We start from the raw sequence: 16,252 nt of genomic DNA on the forward strand, positions 1-16,252 counted from the left end.
ACCTTGATCTTGGACTTCCCAACCTCCAGAACTGTGAGAAATAAATTTCTGTTGTTTTTAAACTACCTAGACTGAGGTATTTTGTTATAGCAGCCCAAAGATAGGAAGGAGTAGACCTCAAATTCAGGAACAAAAGAGGGAACATTATTACCTGTCAGAAATAAAAATTGTTTTAAGGGAATACTATAAACAATTTTTTCCCCAACAAATTAGATGACCTAGATGAAAAAATTCCCAGAATGATAAAAAATGCCAAACCTGGCTAAAGAAGAAACAGAAAATCTACAGAGACGTATAATAACTAAAGTGTTTGGATTTGTAATCAAAATTTGCCACAAATAAAACCCCAGAACAAGATGGCTTCACTAGCAAATTCTAGCAAACATTTAAAAAGAATCCTTCCCAAACTTTTCCATCTCATTCTATGAACCAGTATTATCCTAATACCAAGACCAAACAAAGACATCAGGAGGGAAAAACAAAACAGAACACCTTGTAGCAATATCCCCTATGAATACAGACACAAAAAATCCTCAACAAAATACTAGCAACCCACATTTAGAAACACACCATTAAATATGACACATCCATTCAGAAACAGAATCCAGCAAAACAGACAATCAGTTTTTAAGTTCTGAATCTTCACCTGTGATTCAGAAACCATGCTATATCTCCACCACTCCATTGAAATGTGTTGGAAGAAGTTACTAATAACCTTTCCCACTACTCCATTAAAACGTGTTGGAAGAAGTTACTAACAACCTTCTAATAGCAGTATCTGTTAACTCTACAAAACTTTATGAAGTTACTTCCTTTCTAAAACTCTCTTACCTTCATTAAAAAAAGAAAAAAAAAAAAAAACCTCTAATTTAGATTTCCTCATATGCTAGCCACAAAAAAAAAAAAAAAAAAAAAAAAAAAAAGAACAGGAAAGTCTTGAGTTCTAGTCCTAACCTGGTCATATTCATTAGATAATGTTACCTATCAGTTACTGAATATAATTATGTATAATAAGGGTCATAACAAGCACTTTATAAATGTTATTTATTTCTCTAGACAACTCTAAGATAGTTTTCTATCTGTAAAATGGGAATAAATATCAAAGAAGCAGAAAAGTTAAATGAGATGCCAAAGCCATATTCAAGATTTGAATGTAGGTCTCTTTAACTTCAAACTCTGGCTCTTAATTTTTCTCATTGCAGCATGAAGGAAATCATTTATCTCTCTGACACTTGGGCGGTTTTTCCCCCGACATTAGGTTTCTTAATCTGTAGGAAGTTACTTATATAATCTCTGAAGTCCTGTATACCTCATTATAATATAATGAAAGTAAGTGCGTTTTAAAAATTTTCTCAAATTAGAAACAGAATAATAAGGCATGGGAAAAAGTCTGAAAACACAGTGCTCACGAAAAGCAGTCAGATAAAGACCTGAGTCATGTTTTCTGTTCGGACAGTTTGTCTAGAAAGGTTAACAGTTCCACATGCAGGCATGCCTCAGAGATCTTGTGGGTTCAGTTCCAGACTACTACAATAAAGCAAATCTCAAAGTAACATGAGGCAAACAATTTTCTCGGTTTCCCAGTGCAGGTAAGTTACGTCTACACCACACCTTAGTCTCTTATGTGTGCAATAGCATTATGTCTAAAAAACAACATACACATCTTAATTTAAAAAGCACAGTATTGCTAAAAACTACTAACCATCATCTGAGCTTTCAGCCAGTTATAATTGTGGACCACAGATCACGATAACAAATATAATAATAATATAAAAGTTTGAAATATTGCAAGAATTACCAAAATATGACAGACAGATATAAAGTGATCAAAGACTGCTGGAAAACGTGCCAAAGACTTGCTCAACACAAACCAATTTGTTAAAAAAACGCAGTATCTGTGCAGTGCAATAAAACACGGTATGTTTGTACTTATTAAAAAAACCTTCTAGCAGCCTCTGAAAAAGTACAATGTTCTGCTCATGATAGAAATAGCAATTATATGAAAAGCAATGCATGGTGTTAAGCTGAATTAAAGGTCATAATATACAAACATCCTAAAAGTTGATCTGATTAATAAAAATGTTAACTTGATCTAATTATACTAAGAAAAATATGTACCGTTCATTATGCTCTTGATAAACGAGTCTGGACTTCTCCAGTAGATATTTTTCAACATAGGCACTAGAAGAAAAATAAAATTGGTTGATATAAATAATAAAGCTTAAGGTAGGTAAATATTTTTCCGGAGAAGACGCAAAAGTATAAAGAATACCACCCAGATCATTTTAGTACACTTGCAATTACAATTGTGTTATAAATGCTGTTAGTGTTATCTATGTTAAATTTATAAACTTGTCTTTTGGGGGGGCTTTCAAAAATAAATTCAGAAGTTCAAAACATGGCACACAAGACCCATCCATGGCATAGGCTTTACTTTCTTTCCAGGCTCATGTGCCACTACACATTTTTTCAGATATTATACTTTGGCCAGGTGACTAAATAGGCTCAAAGACATACTTTCTTAACATATTTATGCTACGGCCACATTCTGGAATCTATTTATCATTTATTATTTACTGATTTATTCAATAACTTTTCATTAATTGGGCACTGTGCTAAGCACTGTTCAAATATGGAAATAAGTGATACACTATTCTCAAGGGGCTTACAGACTAGTAAAGGAAATATGTAAACAAGGGGCTATCATACTGAGTTGATATAGGATTTATTATAGAGCAATAATCAAAAATTATGGCTATATCAAGAGAGACAGGTAAGATTCAATCCAAGAAGGAAAACATTATATAAGGAACAATTCCCAGAAAGGTGAGTATACAGCACATAGTAAACATTCACAAAATCTATTTGGTGACTGACTGAGTAAATGAATTTGAAGTCTGAAAGACTGACCAGAAGAAGACCAGGAGAACTGCTTTATGGGAAGGCATAAAAGAAAGAGGGTATTTAACCTCAGGGAAGATAATTATTCAACATGGCTAAAGAATGAGATACACAAGTGCACTAGAAGAAGAAGGACCAATATACTATGTGACGGAAAAATGGATTTTATACTGAAAGTAATGAGGAACTAAAATATATTTCTGTTATGTCATTCTCTTTATCCAGCCTTTGCCTCTTCAAGTCTCCAAATACCTCTTACCCAAATTGAATCAATCAGTTAAACTCCAAAAAGGGGGATCTTATAGTCTGAAATTTAAAAGCTTTACACTACTGAAACCAAATAACACAGCACAAACCTCTGTGGAGTCAAAATCTGACTTTTGAGCTTCTATTCCCACCAGTTCCCTCCTCTTGCACGCTCAGTATTTTAGTCACTTGCAAATACACGTTATTCCCTCAAGCATGCCATTCACTCCTGGCTGCATTGTCCGTGCTCTTCCTTCCACTTCTAATTCTACAGGCTATACTCTCTATCCAACAGGCTCCATTCACAAAATGAACCTCAAATATGCCCTTTTTGCAAACTCATTACTACTACTATTACTATTACCAGTAATTAAAACTCATCGCTTCCTCCAAGTCACCACCATCACCTCTAGTCTAGACTACTCAAACAGGTTCTTATCTGTCTAAAATGGGAGACATAAACTAATATGTTAAATTCTTTTGAGTATAGTTGACACATGTCACATTAGTTTCAGGTGTTCAGGTATATAACACATTGATTCAATAAGTTTACAAATTATACTATGCTCACCATACCCTAGTAAAATATCATTGATACATGGTGCCTTTTAATCCCATGACTTACTTATTCCGTATTCCGTAACTGGAGCCTGTATACCGTAACTGGAGCCTGTATATCCACTCCCCTTCACTCATTTTGCCCATTCCACCACCTTCCTTCCCTCTGCAACCATCAATTTGTTCTATGTATTTATAGGTCTATTTTTGCTTTTTGTTTATTCATTTGTATTTTAGATTCTACATAGTACATTAAATTCTTATACCCACTCTGCATAGCAAGTATTACAGCCTATTTCACAAGTATAGAAACTGATACTCATAGATATTAAGATCATGCAGCTATTAAACAGCAGAACTATGATTTGAAGCCAGGTCTATTTTAACTACATAGGCTCCCTCTTTCAACTATATCAACATGCTCCTAGACATTTCTCCTTCCTCCTCTCTAATCCTTGAGCTATACTGCTAAGAGAGTTATTTACCCTAAAATAAGATCTACTCATGTTATTTTTCTACTTTCACCTGCTACTCATACTAAAGTACATAAGGATAAACTGGTATTACGTCTACCTGGGATAGTCTCTTTTTATTTAATTTTATTTTTTAAAAGATTTTATTTATTTATTTGACAGAGAGACAGAGAGAGAGGTAAAACAGGCTGGGGGAGTGAGAGAAGGAACAGCAGGCTTCCCACAGAGGCTAGATCCCAGAACCCTGGGGTCATGACCTGAGTCAAAGGCAGCCACTTAACCACTTGAGCCACCCAGGCGCCCTGATTTCTTTTCAATGCCATCAGCATAGAAAAAGAAAAAACAGATAAAGCAAATATGGCAAAATATGATAATTGCTGAATCTAAATGGGCATTCCTTCTATTCTCTTTACTTCTGTGTCTGTTTGACTTTTTTTTATAATAAGATCTTTAAAATCTACTTCCCAATAAAAAGGATAAATTAGATACATTAGAGGTTTATTCACAATCTGAAATCAACTGAGCACTATGTCTGTAATCTGAAGCCACTGAACTTACCTCCTCTCAAGTACACCAAGCTCTTATGATTCCAATCACCTGCTAATGACAATCCCTCAAATGATAAAGTGATTTCCTACTTTTTCTGCTTAGCAATTTTTCAAGACCCAAGATAAAAATCATATACCGTTTTCTGTGAACTTATCCAAACACATGTTTCCATCACTATACTTCTCATTTACTATAATCCTCTTATGTAAACATATCTTCCCCAAAAGACTATGAGAACTTTAATGGCAGAGAACATGTGTTCATTTTTTTGTCCTCAACACTTAGCACAGTGCCTGGTACTCCATAAGTGTTAGCCTAATAAATGATAAAAAGATGAAAATGTTTAATATATATTTGCTAAGTTAAAAATATTCAATATGAAAATTTTTTTAGTATGTGTATGTTGACTTAATAATCAAGATAAAGATTTCTTAAAAAAAAAAAAAGAAGATTTCTGCTCATCACTATTATAAGAGAACCTTTAACCTTTTCAAATAAACGCTTAACATCTAAGAGCAAGAATTTCATTCATAAAATAGGAAAATAAATATCTGCCATTCCTAACTCATGAAACTGTCTTAAGAATCAGTGAATATATGTAATGATACTTTGTAAGTTACAAAGCAACATATACAACTGAACCTATTATCAACATTTCTTGTATCACAATCAAATACTAGAAAAGTACAACTTGACTATGTGGCTGCATCCCATTTTTATTAGTAAAAGTTCCAGTTATACCTTTGGAAACATGGTTTTCAAATCAGAAAGGAAATGAGCTATGAAACTCGCCACTAAAGTACTTATCCTTCTTGTTTTGTGTTTCACGGGGCTTGGGGGTGGGTACAATACACATAGTTTTGGTCAAAATTTTTAAATTAAAAGCAGAAGTGAAAAGCATAATTAAAATGGCATAAAAAAGAAAAATACTAACCAATCTCATTTATTGATATGGATGCAAAAAAGCATAAATAAAAACTAGGAAACAGAATACAACAACCAATTTATATGTGCGTGCATAAATATATGTACATATATGTATGTGTGTGTGTAAATTGTATCTTTGTATGACCAAGTCGGATTGCTTTCCCAGGAACACAAAATGATTCTGTTTTAGGAAAATAATAACACTGACAGATCTCAGAATTAAGATCATGCTGATTGTCACAGATGCTCAAAATGCATTTGATAAAATGCAATATCATTCTGTTACTCAAAAAACCACTCACAGAAAATTTAAATCAATGTTGAACTCATTAATGTGACAAAAAGCCCTAAAATCAGTATTTTACTTTGTGGAGAAAAGTAAAGTCATTCACATAAAGGTCGGAAACAATACTATTTGGAATCAGACGAGAAAGAAAATAATTAAAGACAGAAGAACAGAAAAAATATCTATTTTTGCAAATATACCAAGAAAAGGTCAAGGAAACAGTAGTAAAACTAATGCAAACAATAAAACAACTCAGTAAGAATAATAAGATACAGCTTAATATAAAAATTAATAACTTTCATATATGTAAACAACTAGAAGATATAATGCTAGAGAAAATCACATTTTTAATAACAGTAAAACAGTGAAATAAGATGCCTGGGAATAAATTCAGTAAGAAATACAAAAAATTTAAAAGCATTTCTAAATAGCACAAAGATGTCAATTATCCCCAAATTAATATATACATTTAACATTAGCCCAATAAAATCAAGCCATGAAAGGCATGGAGGAAACTTTAATACATGGTGCTAAGGCAAAGAATCCAAACTGTAAAGACTATATATTATATGGTTCCAACTACAGGACATTCTGGAAAAGGCAAAACTGGGGTATTATAAAAAGGTAAGTGGTTGCCAAGGGTTACTGGGTAAGAAGGGGTGAAAAGGCAAACCACAGAGGATTTTAGAGCAGTAAAAGTACTCTACATGATACTGTAATGGTAAATACATGTCTTTATACAATTGTCAAAGCCCGAAGAATATATCACACAAATGGAACACAACAATGCAAGATGTTATTAATAGGGGAGGCTGAGGGTTAGGGTGAAGAAGTATATGGGAACGCACTGTACTTTCTACCCATTTTTGTTGTGACACTAAAATGGTTTTAAAAATAAAGCCTATTAGATATTTAAAAGTTAGAAAGAATATTGCTGGAAGAAAACAAAAGTACTCTATTTACAGACTGTTTAAGAAATGTTATTGTAACAAAATTAAATTTTTTTAATAGAACATCATCATATAGGAAAATGTGGCTCTGATTCCTGTGGGGAGTCAAATTATATGCCCAACTTATACTCAGAAGCAATTTTGAAAAATGAATGTATGCATAATACAGAAGAAAAAAGCAAATGCAGCAAATTGTTAACAATTAGCAAATCTAAGTTACAGATATATGTGTTACACTATACTTTGAACTTCTCAGGCTTCAATTTTCCAAAAAGAAAAAAAAGAAAAACAGTTTAGAGGAAAAAATTGAATACAGACACCAATGTCAGTCTTCTCATTAAACAGCAAACGAACAACCAATGGATTATGAAGAGAAAATGGTGAAAATATAAACATATTCCAAAGCCCGCTACTGCTACTCACCCAAGTACGGTGCCAGTTTCTTGGTAATTTACTTGAATAAATTTGCCAAAACGACTTGAATTGTTATTATGAGCTGTCTTTGCATTTCCAAAGGCCTGTCAAAATAAACAGTTCTCATTAATTTCATTTTTAAAAATGGAAAATCTTGCTTAGGTTGGCTCAAATGTAATTCTCTTTAACTTGAGGCTCATATGGTTCAGGAAAAGTAAAAGAGAACAACTAATAGTTGAAATAAAACCAAGCAGAAAGTACTTTATGCTTTTCATTAAAATAAATCTTTATTTTGAAAACACTCCTTAAAATTAATTTAACTTTTACCTTTGAGAGCCAAAAACTTTCTTAATATATTTCTGTAATTTTAAAATCTTAAAATTAAATAAATAGGAGCTAGAAACAGAAAAATTACATCATAAAAATTGCAATTTTAAATAGTATAAATGAAATAAAATCTCACTACAGTGTAATATATCACTTTATCACATCAACTTAAAACAAAGCTACAGTATATTTTAAAAAGAATTAAAAATATATAAGCTGCCTAAATTGTAACCAAAGTATACACAATGCAATGAATACTACCCAGCAATAAAGATAAACTGGTTCATACATCAATATTGATGAGTATCAAAACATTATGACATGTGGAAGAAACCAGACTCAAGAGTACATACTGTACTATGATATTCTAGAAAAGACAAAACAACAGTAACAGAAAGAAGATCAGAGTTGTTTGGGAATGGGATGAAGCTGGGAGAAGTATAAAAAGGCACAAAGAGTAATAAAAATATTCTATAGCTTCACCATATGATGGTGGCTATAAAAGTGTATATACATTTATCAAAAATCATTGAACTATAAGTCTTAAATGGCTATATTTTATTTTAAGTTATATATCCCAATAAAGTTTCTTAAAATTAAAATTTTTAAAAATCATCCCCTGTTGAACTACATATGCAACAATCTGAATGAATTTCCAAGATAAAATGTTAAATGAGAGAAACTAGTCTCAAAACTTAACTTACTATACGATTCCACTTCTGTGACATTTTGGGGAAAAAAAAAACACGCAATGGAAAACAGACCAGTAGTTCCCACAAATTAGTATGGGAGAGAAGTAAGAGGAAATGAAGATAAAGTAGTATGAAGGAGTTTCAAATGAAGTAGTGGAACTTTTCTGTATTTAGACTATAGAGATATGGTTACCCAAATTAATGTTTTAAAATTCATAAATTTTACTGAAATTTTAATTCTATTTAAATTTAACTGTTTTAAGAACTTAAATATCGCCTTAAAAAAAGTAAATCATTAAAAAATTAAGGCCAAAAAAAGACAATTTCTGATACATAAATCTGAAAATTTTCATAAGTCAGCCCATACTAAAAGGAACATTGAAGAAAGTCCTTCAGGCAGAAGGATCATACTCAAATATGGATCAGCATACAGAATGAAGAACAGCAAAAATGGCGACTACAAAAGTAAATATATACAGTATTTACTACTCAAATCTCTTGAATAGATCATTGAAATTGAGGTCAGAGAAAATTATAAAGATCTCTGAAAATCCTCTTCTTCATGAGAGAAATAAAACAAAAAACTATCTAAATAGACTTTCTGACAACTCTAGAAATTTATTAAAAGCTTACAATAATCCTTTGTAGAGGAACGATTAATGAAGGAAAACAGCTGAATCTCAGTAAGAAAAACAGGCATTGTGGCATTTTAACTTATCCATTACCTAGGGAGATCCCTCTCTCCAGCTCCATGCTGAAGAGAAATGTAATCTGTAATTATACTCTGTTTAAAAGGCAGCCTAGAAGCCACTGAAGAAACAGAACAGGATTATAGCCTAAGCCCTGTCTCACAGGTAACTGTCAGAATTTTATATGGCATTTTCCTGGAAAACCTCACTCAAAGGATTATCTTTACCTGACTGGACTTGAAGCTCATTCAAAAAAGACAACCTTTTCACCATGTATGTTTGTTAAAAACAATCAGAGGCAATTGTTTAAATACTGAAACTGCCTAAGGTAGCAATAAGATAATGAGGCAAAAAATGAGGCAACCAAACAACTTAAAAGAAAAAGTTAGTGAATGACCTATACAAAAGGGGCATTTAAAGATCTGAAATCAGAAGGCTTGGGTGGCTTAGTCAGTTAAGAATCAGGATCCTGGGATCCAGCCCCCTGTCACTCTCCCTGCTCAGCAAGGAGTCTGCTTCTCCCTCTGGCTTGTGCTCTCTCTCTCAAATAAATAAATAAATAAATAAATAAAATCTTTAAAAAATAAAGAAAGAAAGAAATGAAATATTCTAGGGAATGTAAAAAGTGTTGTACTGGTGCAGGACTGTGCACATATCCATAAGTATACACATGCTCAGTAAAGAGGTGAGATCTCTGATTTGATATTTAAGTTCTATGTAAACAGGAAGTAAAAGGTAAGGCAGATTTGACAATTACCTGGTTAAATATTGACAAGCATCCAAGAAGCACACAGAACTTCACAGAAGAAACTGGGAGCCTAACTGCTTCCTGACATTTAAAAAAAAATCCTTGTCCAATTATCAGACCACTAAGCTAAATGAAGAAAGAATGTAAAGGCCGCACAGGAAAAAAAACAGAATTCACAAACTTATTCCAGAGAAGTCATGGTACAACCAAATCATGGGAGGAGGGAAAAATCTCATTCTCAGAACTGCCACACTGCATTAATAAAAATGCCCACTTTTCACCAAAACATTGTAAGACATGCAAAGAGGAAAAAGCATGGACCAGGAAAATTTTATAAAAAGCAATAAGCAACGGGCGCCTGGGTGGCTCAGTGGGTTAAGCCTCTGCCTTTGGCTCAGGTCATGATCTCGGGGTCCTGCAATCAAGTCCCAAATCGGGCTCTCAGCTTGGCAGGGAGCCTGCTTCCTCCTCTCTCTCTCTGCCTGCCTCTCTGCCCACCTGTGATCTCTCTCTGCCAAATTGATAAATAAATTAAAAAAAAAAAAAGCAATAAATAGAAACTTCCCTAGCAAAACCCAGATGTTGGACCTACAAAACCAAAACTTTGCATCAGCTATTTTAAGTATTTTCAAACAACTAAAGGAAAGTATGAAAATATACCTTAACAATAGAGTATATCAGTGAAGAAGTAGAAATTATAAAAATTTCATTATTGAAAAATATATTAATTAAAATGAAAAATTCATTGGAGGGGCTTTCATAGAGACATAGCAAGTGGATACAGTGAAACATAAACTGAATATTTCAACAATGAAAGGCCCAATACTTCCCAAATTTCATGAAAAACAATAATCTACATATCCACCAACCTTCACAAACTCCAAGCATCCAAAACTAAAAAAAGATCTGCACCTAGACAAATAATGATCAAATAGCTAAAAGAGAAAGAATAGTTCTTATATAATCACAGGGTCCTGGGATGGAGCCCTGCATCAGGATCTCTCCTCAGCAATGTGCTCTCCCTCTCAAATAAATAAAAATCATTAAAAAAAAAGAATAGTTCTTATAAGCAGTAAAAGAGATGCAACACATACCATATAAAAGTTCCTCAATAAGCATAACACCTAATTTCTCCAAATAAAACATTAAGAATTAAAAACAGTAGAGTTATATATTCAAATCACTGAGAAAAGCCTGTCAACCAAGAATTCTGTGTCCAGTAAAACTATCTTTTAAAATTAAAGGAGAAAATAAGACATTTAAATGAACAAAAATTGAAAGAATACAATCAGCAGATAGGCCTTATGAAAAACACTAAATGAAGTAATTCAAGCTAAAAACACACATGATAATGAAGCAAAGCTATATGAAGAAATAAAGAACACAAGCAAAGATAAATGTAATGTAAATACAAAACAGTATAAATATTGTGTAACCTTTTTCCTCCTACCTGACCTGAAAGACAATTCCATAAAACAATAAAAAGAAACCTATGTGTATGGATATAACAATGTAGAAAAATAATTTGAAAATTATTTATATGAAAATAAAAGCACAAAGGAGGGGGAAAGGAATAGAGCTATACAGAAGAAAGTTTCTGCATATTATTGAAATTAAGTTGGTAGTAATCCAATGTTATTCCAATGTTAATTGGAATGCTCAGGAATACCACTAAAAAAATAACCAAAAAACCTAAAAGGAGAGACAACAACAAAACTAAAATGGCATGCTAGAAAACATCTCCATGACATAATAGAAAGTAGTAATGGAAGAGTACAGGATATAAAAAAACAAATGGCAGGGCACCTGGGTAGCCCAGTTGGTTGAGCATCTGACTGTTGATTTCGGCTCAAGTCATAACCTCAGGGTTGTGAGATCAACCCCACATCAGGCTCCATGCTGGGGGAAAGCCTGCATAAGATTCCCTCTCTCCCAAAACTGAGAGCTTTTCCGCTAAGGTCAGGAACATGGCAGGAATGTCCACTATCACCACCGCTATTCCACATAGTACTAGAAGTCTTAGCCTCAGCAATCAGACAACAAAAAGAAATTAAAGGCATCCAAACTGACAAAGAAGAAGTCAACTATCACTCTATGCAGATGATATGATACTATATATGGAAAACCCAAAGACTCCAGTCCAAATCTGCTAGAACTTGTACAGGAATTCAGTAAAGTGTCAGGATATAAAATCAATGTACAGAAATCAATTGCATTTCTTTACACCAACAACAAGAGAGAGAAATTAAGGAGACAATCCCATTTACAATTGCACCCAAAACCATAAAATACCTAGGAATAAACCTAACCATAGAGGCAAAGAATCTATACTCAATAAACTATAAAGAACTCATGAAAGAAATTGAGGAAGACACAAAGAAATGGAAAAATGTTCCATGCTCATGGATTGGAAGAACAAATATTGTGAAAATGTCTATACTTACCTAAAGCAATCTACACATTTAATGCAATCCCTACCAAAATCCCATCCATTTTTTTCAAAGAAATGGAACAAATAATCCTAAAATTTAGATAGAACCAGAAAAGACCTCAAATAGCCAGAGAAATATTGAAGAAGAAAGCCAAAGTTGGTGACATCACAATTCCAGACTTCAAGCTCCATTACAAAGCTATAATCATCAAGACAGTATGGTACTAGCACAAAACCAGACACATAGATCAATGGAACAGAATAGAGAGCCCAGAAATAGACCCTCAACTCTATGGTCAACTAATCTTCAACAAAGCAAGAAAGAATATCCAATGGAAAAAAGACAGTCTCTTCAACAAATGGTGTTGGGAAAATTGGACAGCCACATGCAGAAGAATAAAACTGGACCATTTCCTTATACCACACAAGAAAATAAGACTCAAAATGGATGAAGGACCTCAATGAGAGAAAGGAATTCATCAAAATCCTTGAGGAACACACAGGCAGCAACCTCTTCAACCTCAGCGGCAGCAACTTCTTCCTAGGAACATCGCCAAAAGCAAGGGAAGCAAGGGCAAAAATGAACTATTGGGACTTCATCAAGATCAAAAGCTTTTGCACAACAAAAAAAAAACAGTTAACAAAACCAAAAGACAACTGACAGAATGGGAGAAGATATTTGCAAACGACATATCAGATAAAGGGCTAGTACCCCAAATCTGTAAAGAGCTTATCAAACTCAACGCCCAAAGAACAAATAATCCAATCAAGAAATGGGTAGAGGACACCAACAGACATTTCTGCAAAGAAGACATCCCAATGGCCAACAGACACATGAAAAAGTGCTCCACACCACTCAGTATCAGGGAAATACAAATCAAAACCACAATGAGATACCACCCCTCACACCAGTCAGCATGGCTAAAATTAACAAGTCAGGAAATGACAGATGCTGGCGAGGATGTGGAGAGGGGAACCCTCGTACACGGTGGGAATGCAAGTTGGTGCAACCACTCTGGAAAACAGCATGGAGGTTCTTCAAGAAGTTGAAAATAGAGCTACCTTACAACCCAGCAACTGCACTACTGGGTATTTACCTTAAAGATATAAACGTAGTGATCCGAAGGGGCACGTGCACCAGAATGTTTATAGCAAAAATGTCCACAATAGCTAAACTATGGAAAGAACCTAGTTGTCCATCAACAGATGAATGGATAAAGAAGATGTGGTGTATATATATACAAAGGAATACTATGCAGCCATCAAAAGAAATGAAATCTTGCCATTTGCGACGATGTGGATGGAACTAGAGTGAAATAAGTCAGTTGGAGAAAGACAACTATCATATGATATGATCTCCCTGATATGAGGAAGTGGAGAGGCAATGTGGGGGGTTTGGGGAGTAGGAAAAGAATAAATGAAACAGGGGCGCCTGGGTGGCTCAGTGGGTTAGAGCCTCTGCCTTCAGCTCAGGTCATGATCCCAGGGTCCTGGGATCGAGCCCCACATTGGGCTCTCTGCTCAGCAGGGAGCCTGCTTCCTCCTCTCTCTGCCTGCCTCTCTGACTGCTTGTGATCTCTCTCTGTCAAATAAATAAATAAAATCTTAAAAAAAAAAAAAAGAGGTAGTTAAATCTGGGAGAAAATGTGGGCAAACATATATGTGATAAAGGACTTGCACCCACTACACAAAAAACTTTCAAAACACTGAAAGAAAACCCAGTAAAAAATTGGGGACAATAAATTTTGACAAACATTTCACCAAAGAAAATACATAGAGGCCAAATAAACACATGAAAATATGCTTATAGCATTAGTCATTATAAAATGCAAAGTAATACCAATGGCATTCTCCAAAATGCTGGAACAAACCATCCTAAAATTTTTATGGAACCAGAAAAGATCCCAAACTGCCAAGGAAATGTTAAAAAAGAAAAAGAAAGCTGGGGGAATCAAGTTGCCTGACTTCAAGCTATATTACAAACCTGTGATCACCAAGACAGCATGGTACTGGCACAAAAACAGACATATATCAATGGAACAGAATAGACAGCCCAGATATGGGCCCTCAACTCTATGGTCAACTAATCTTCAACAAAGCAGGAAAAAAATATCCAATGGAAGAAAGACGTCTCTTCAATAAATGGTGCTGGGAAAAATGGACAGCTATATACGGAAGAATGAAACTGGACCATTCTCTTTTACTACACACAAGATAAACTCTAAATGGATGAATGACCTCAATGTGAGATAGGAACCATCAAAATCCTAAAGGAGAACATAGGCAGTAACCTCTTTGACATCGGCCACAGATACTTTTTTCAAGACACGTCTCCAGAGGCAAGGGAAGCAAAAGCGAAAATGAACTTTTGGACTTCATCAAGATAAAAAAACTTCTGCACAGCAAAGAAAACAGTCAACAAAACAAAGAGGCAACCCTGAAAGGGAGAAGATATTCACAAATGACCATACAGACAAAGGGTTGATATCTAAGATCTATAAAGAACTTCTTGGGGCACCTGGGTGGCTCAGTGGGTTAAGCCTCTGCCTTTGGCTCAGGTCATAATCTCAGGGTCCTGGGATCGAACCCTGCATCAGGCTCTCTGCTCAGTGGGGAGCCTGCTTCCCCCTCTCTGCCTGCCCCTCTGCCTACTCGTGATCTCTCTCTAATAAATAAACAAAATCTTAAAAAAAAAAAAAAAAAAAAAACCTTCCCCAACTCAACACCCAAAAAACAGATAATCAAGTCAAAAAATGGGCAGAAGACATAAGCAGACACTTCTCCAAAGAAAATATACAAATGGCTAACAAACACGTGAAAAAGTGCTCTACATCACTCGGCATCAGGGAAATTCAAATCAAAACTACACTGAGATACCACCTTACGCCAATTAGAATGGCAAAATTGACACACCAACAAACAACAAATGCTGGAGAAATAGAGAAAGGGGATACCTCTTACACTGCTGGTGGGAATGCAAATTGGGAGTAGCCATTTTAGAAAACAGTGTGGAGGTTTCTCAAAAACTTAAAAATAGAGCTACCCTATGACCCAGCAATTGCACTACTGAGTATTTACCCCAAAGATACAGATGTAGCTAAAAGAACAGCCATATGCATCCCAGTGTTCATAGCAGCAATGTCCACAATAGCCAAAATATGGAAAGAGCCAAGAAGCCCTTCAACAGATGAATGGATGAAGAAAATGTGGTCCATATACACAATGGAACATTACTCAGCCATCAGAAAGGATGAATACCCAACTTTAATCAACTTGGATGGGATGGGAGGACATTATGCTAAGTGAAATAATTCAAACAGAGAAAGTCAATTATCAAATGGTTTCACTTGTTTGTGGAACATAAGGAATAGCATGGAGGACCTGAGGAGTAGGGAAAAATAAAGAGGAAGAAATTGGAATGGGAGACAAACCATGAGAGACTATGGACCCCAGGAAACAAACAAAGAGTTTTAGAAGGGAGTGGGGGTGAGGGGAATGGCTGAGCATGGTGATCAGTATTAAGGAGGGCACGGATTGCATGGAGCACTAGGTGTTATACACAAACAATGAATCATGGAACACTACATCAAAAACGAATTATGTACTGTATGGTAACTATCATAACACAATAATAAATTAAATAAATAAATAAATAAGTCCTCAATGAGATACCACTATATATGTATGTGAATGACTAAAATTTAAAGGAATGACTCTATCAAGGGTTAGCAAGGATGTGAAGTAACTAGAACTGACATACATTGTTGGGTGAGAATATAAAATGATAGATACAATCACTCTGGAAAAGTTTGGCAGTTTCTTAAAAAGTTAAGCATTACCCTATCATATGAAGTAGTTATTCCACTCCTAGGTATTCACCCAAAAGAAAGTGTATGTCCCCACAAAGACAAAGAGCTGTATAACAGCCAAAAACTAGCAACAATCTAAATATCCATTAGCAGGTGATAAATGGATAAATGAAGTGTGGTATACCCAGACAGTGGAATTCTACCTTAGCAAAAGGAATAAATTACTGACACAAACAACATGGATGAATCCTG

At 34.6% G+C, this 16,252-nt stretch overlaps 1 protein-coding gene across 35 annotated transcripts in view; it reads right to left on the reverse strand.

Annotated features, from left to right (window-relative positions):
- Window positions 1-16,252, reverse strand: part of MYO9A (myosin IXA) — a 275,439-nt gene that overhangs the window by 213,540 nt on the left and 45,647 nt on the right. For all 35 annotated transcript variants that reach the window (XM_082735684.1, XM_082735666.1, XM_082735688.1 and 32 more), the window contains exons 3-4: window positions 7,314-7,408; window positions 2,119-2,181 (exon numbers count right to left, since the gene is read on the reverse strand). In XM_082735684.1, the coding sequence (XP_082591810.1) occupies window positions 2,119-2,181; window positions 7,314-7,408 (158 nt within the window). The remainder of the gene's footprint in view (window positions 1-2,118; window positions 2,182-7,313; window positions 7,409-16,252) is intronic.

The sequence above is a fragment of the Mustela nivalis genome (assembly GCF_964662115.1).
Source record: "Mustela nivalis genome assembly, chromosome: 6".
Classification (NCBI taxonomy): Eukaryota; Metazoa; Chordata; class Mammalia; order Carnivora; family Mustelidae; genus Mustela; species Mustela nivalis.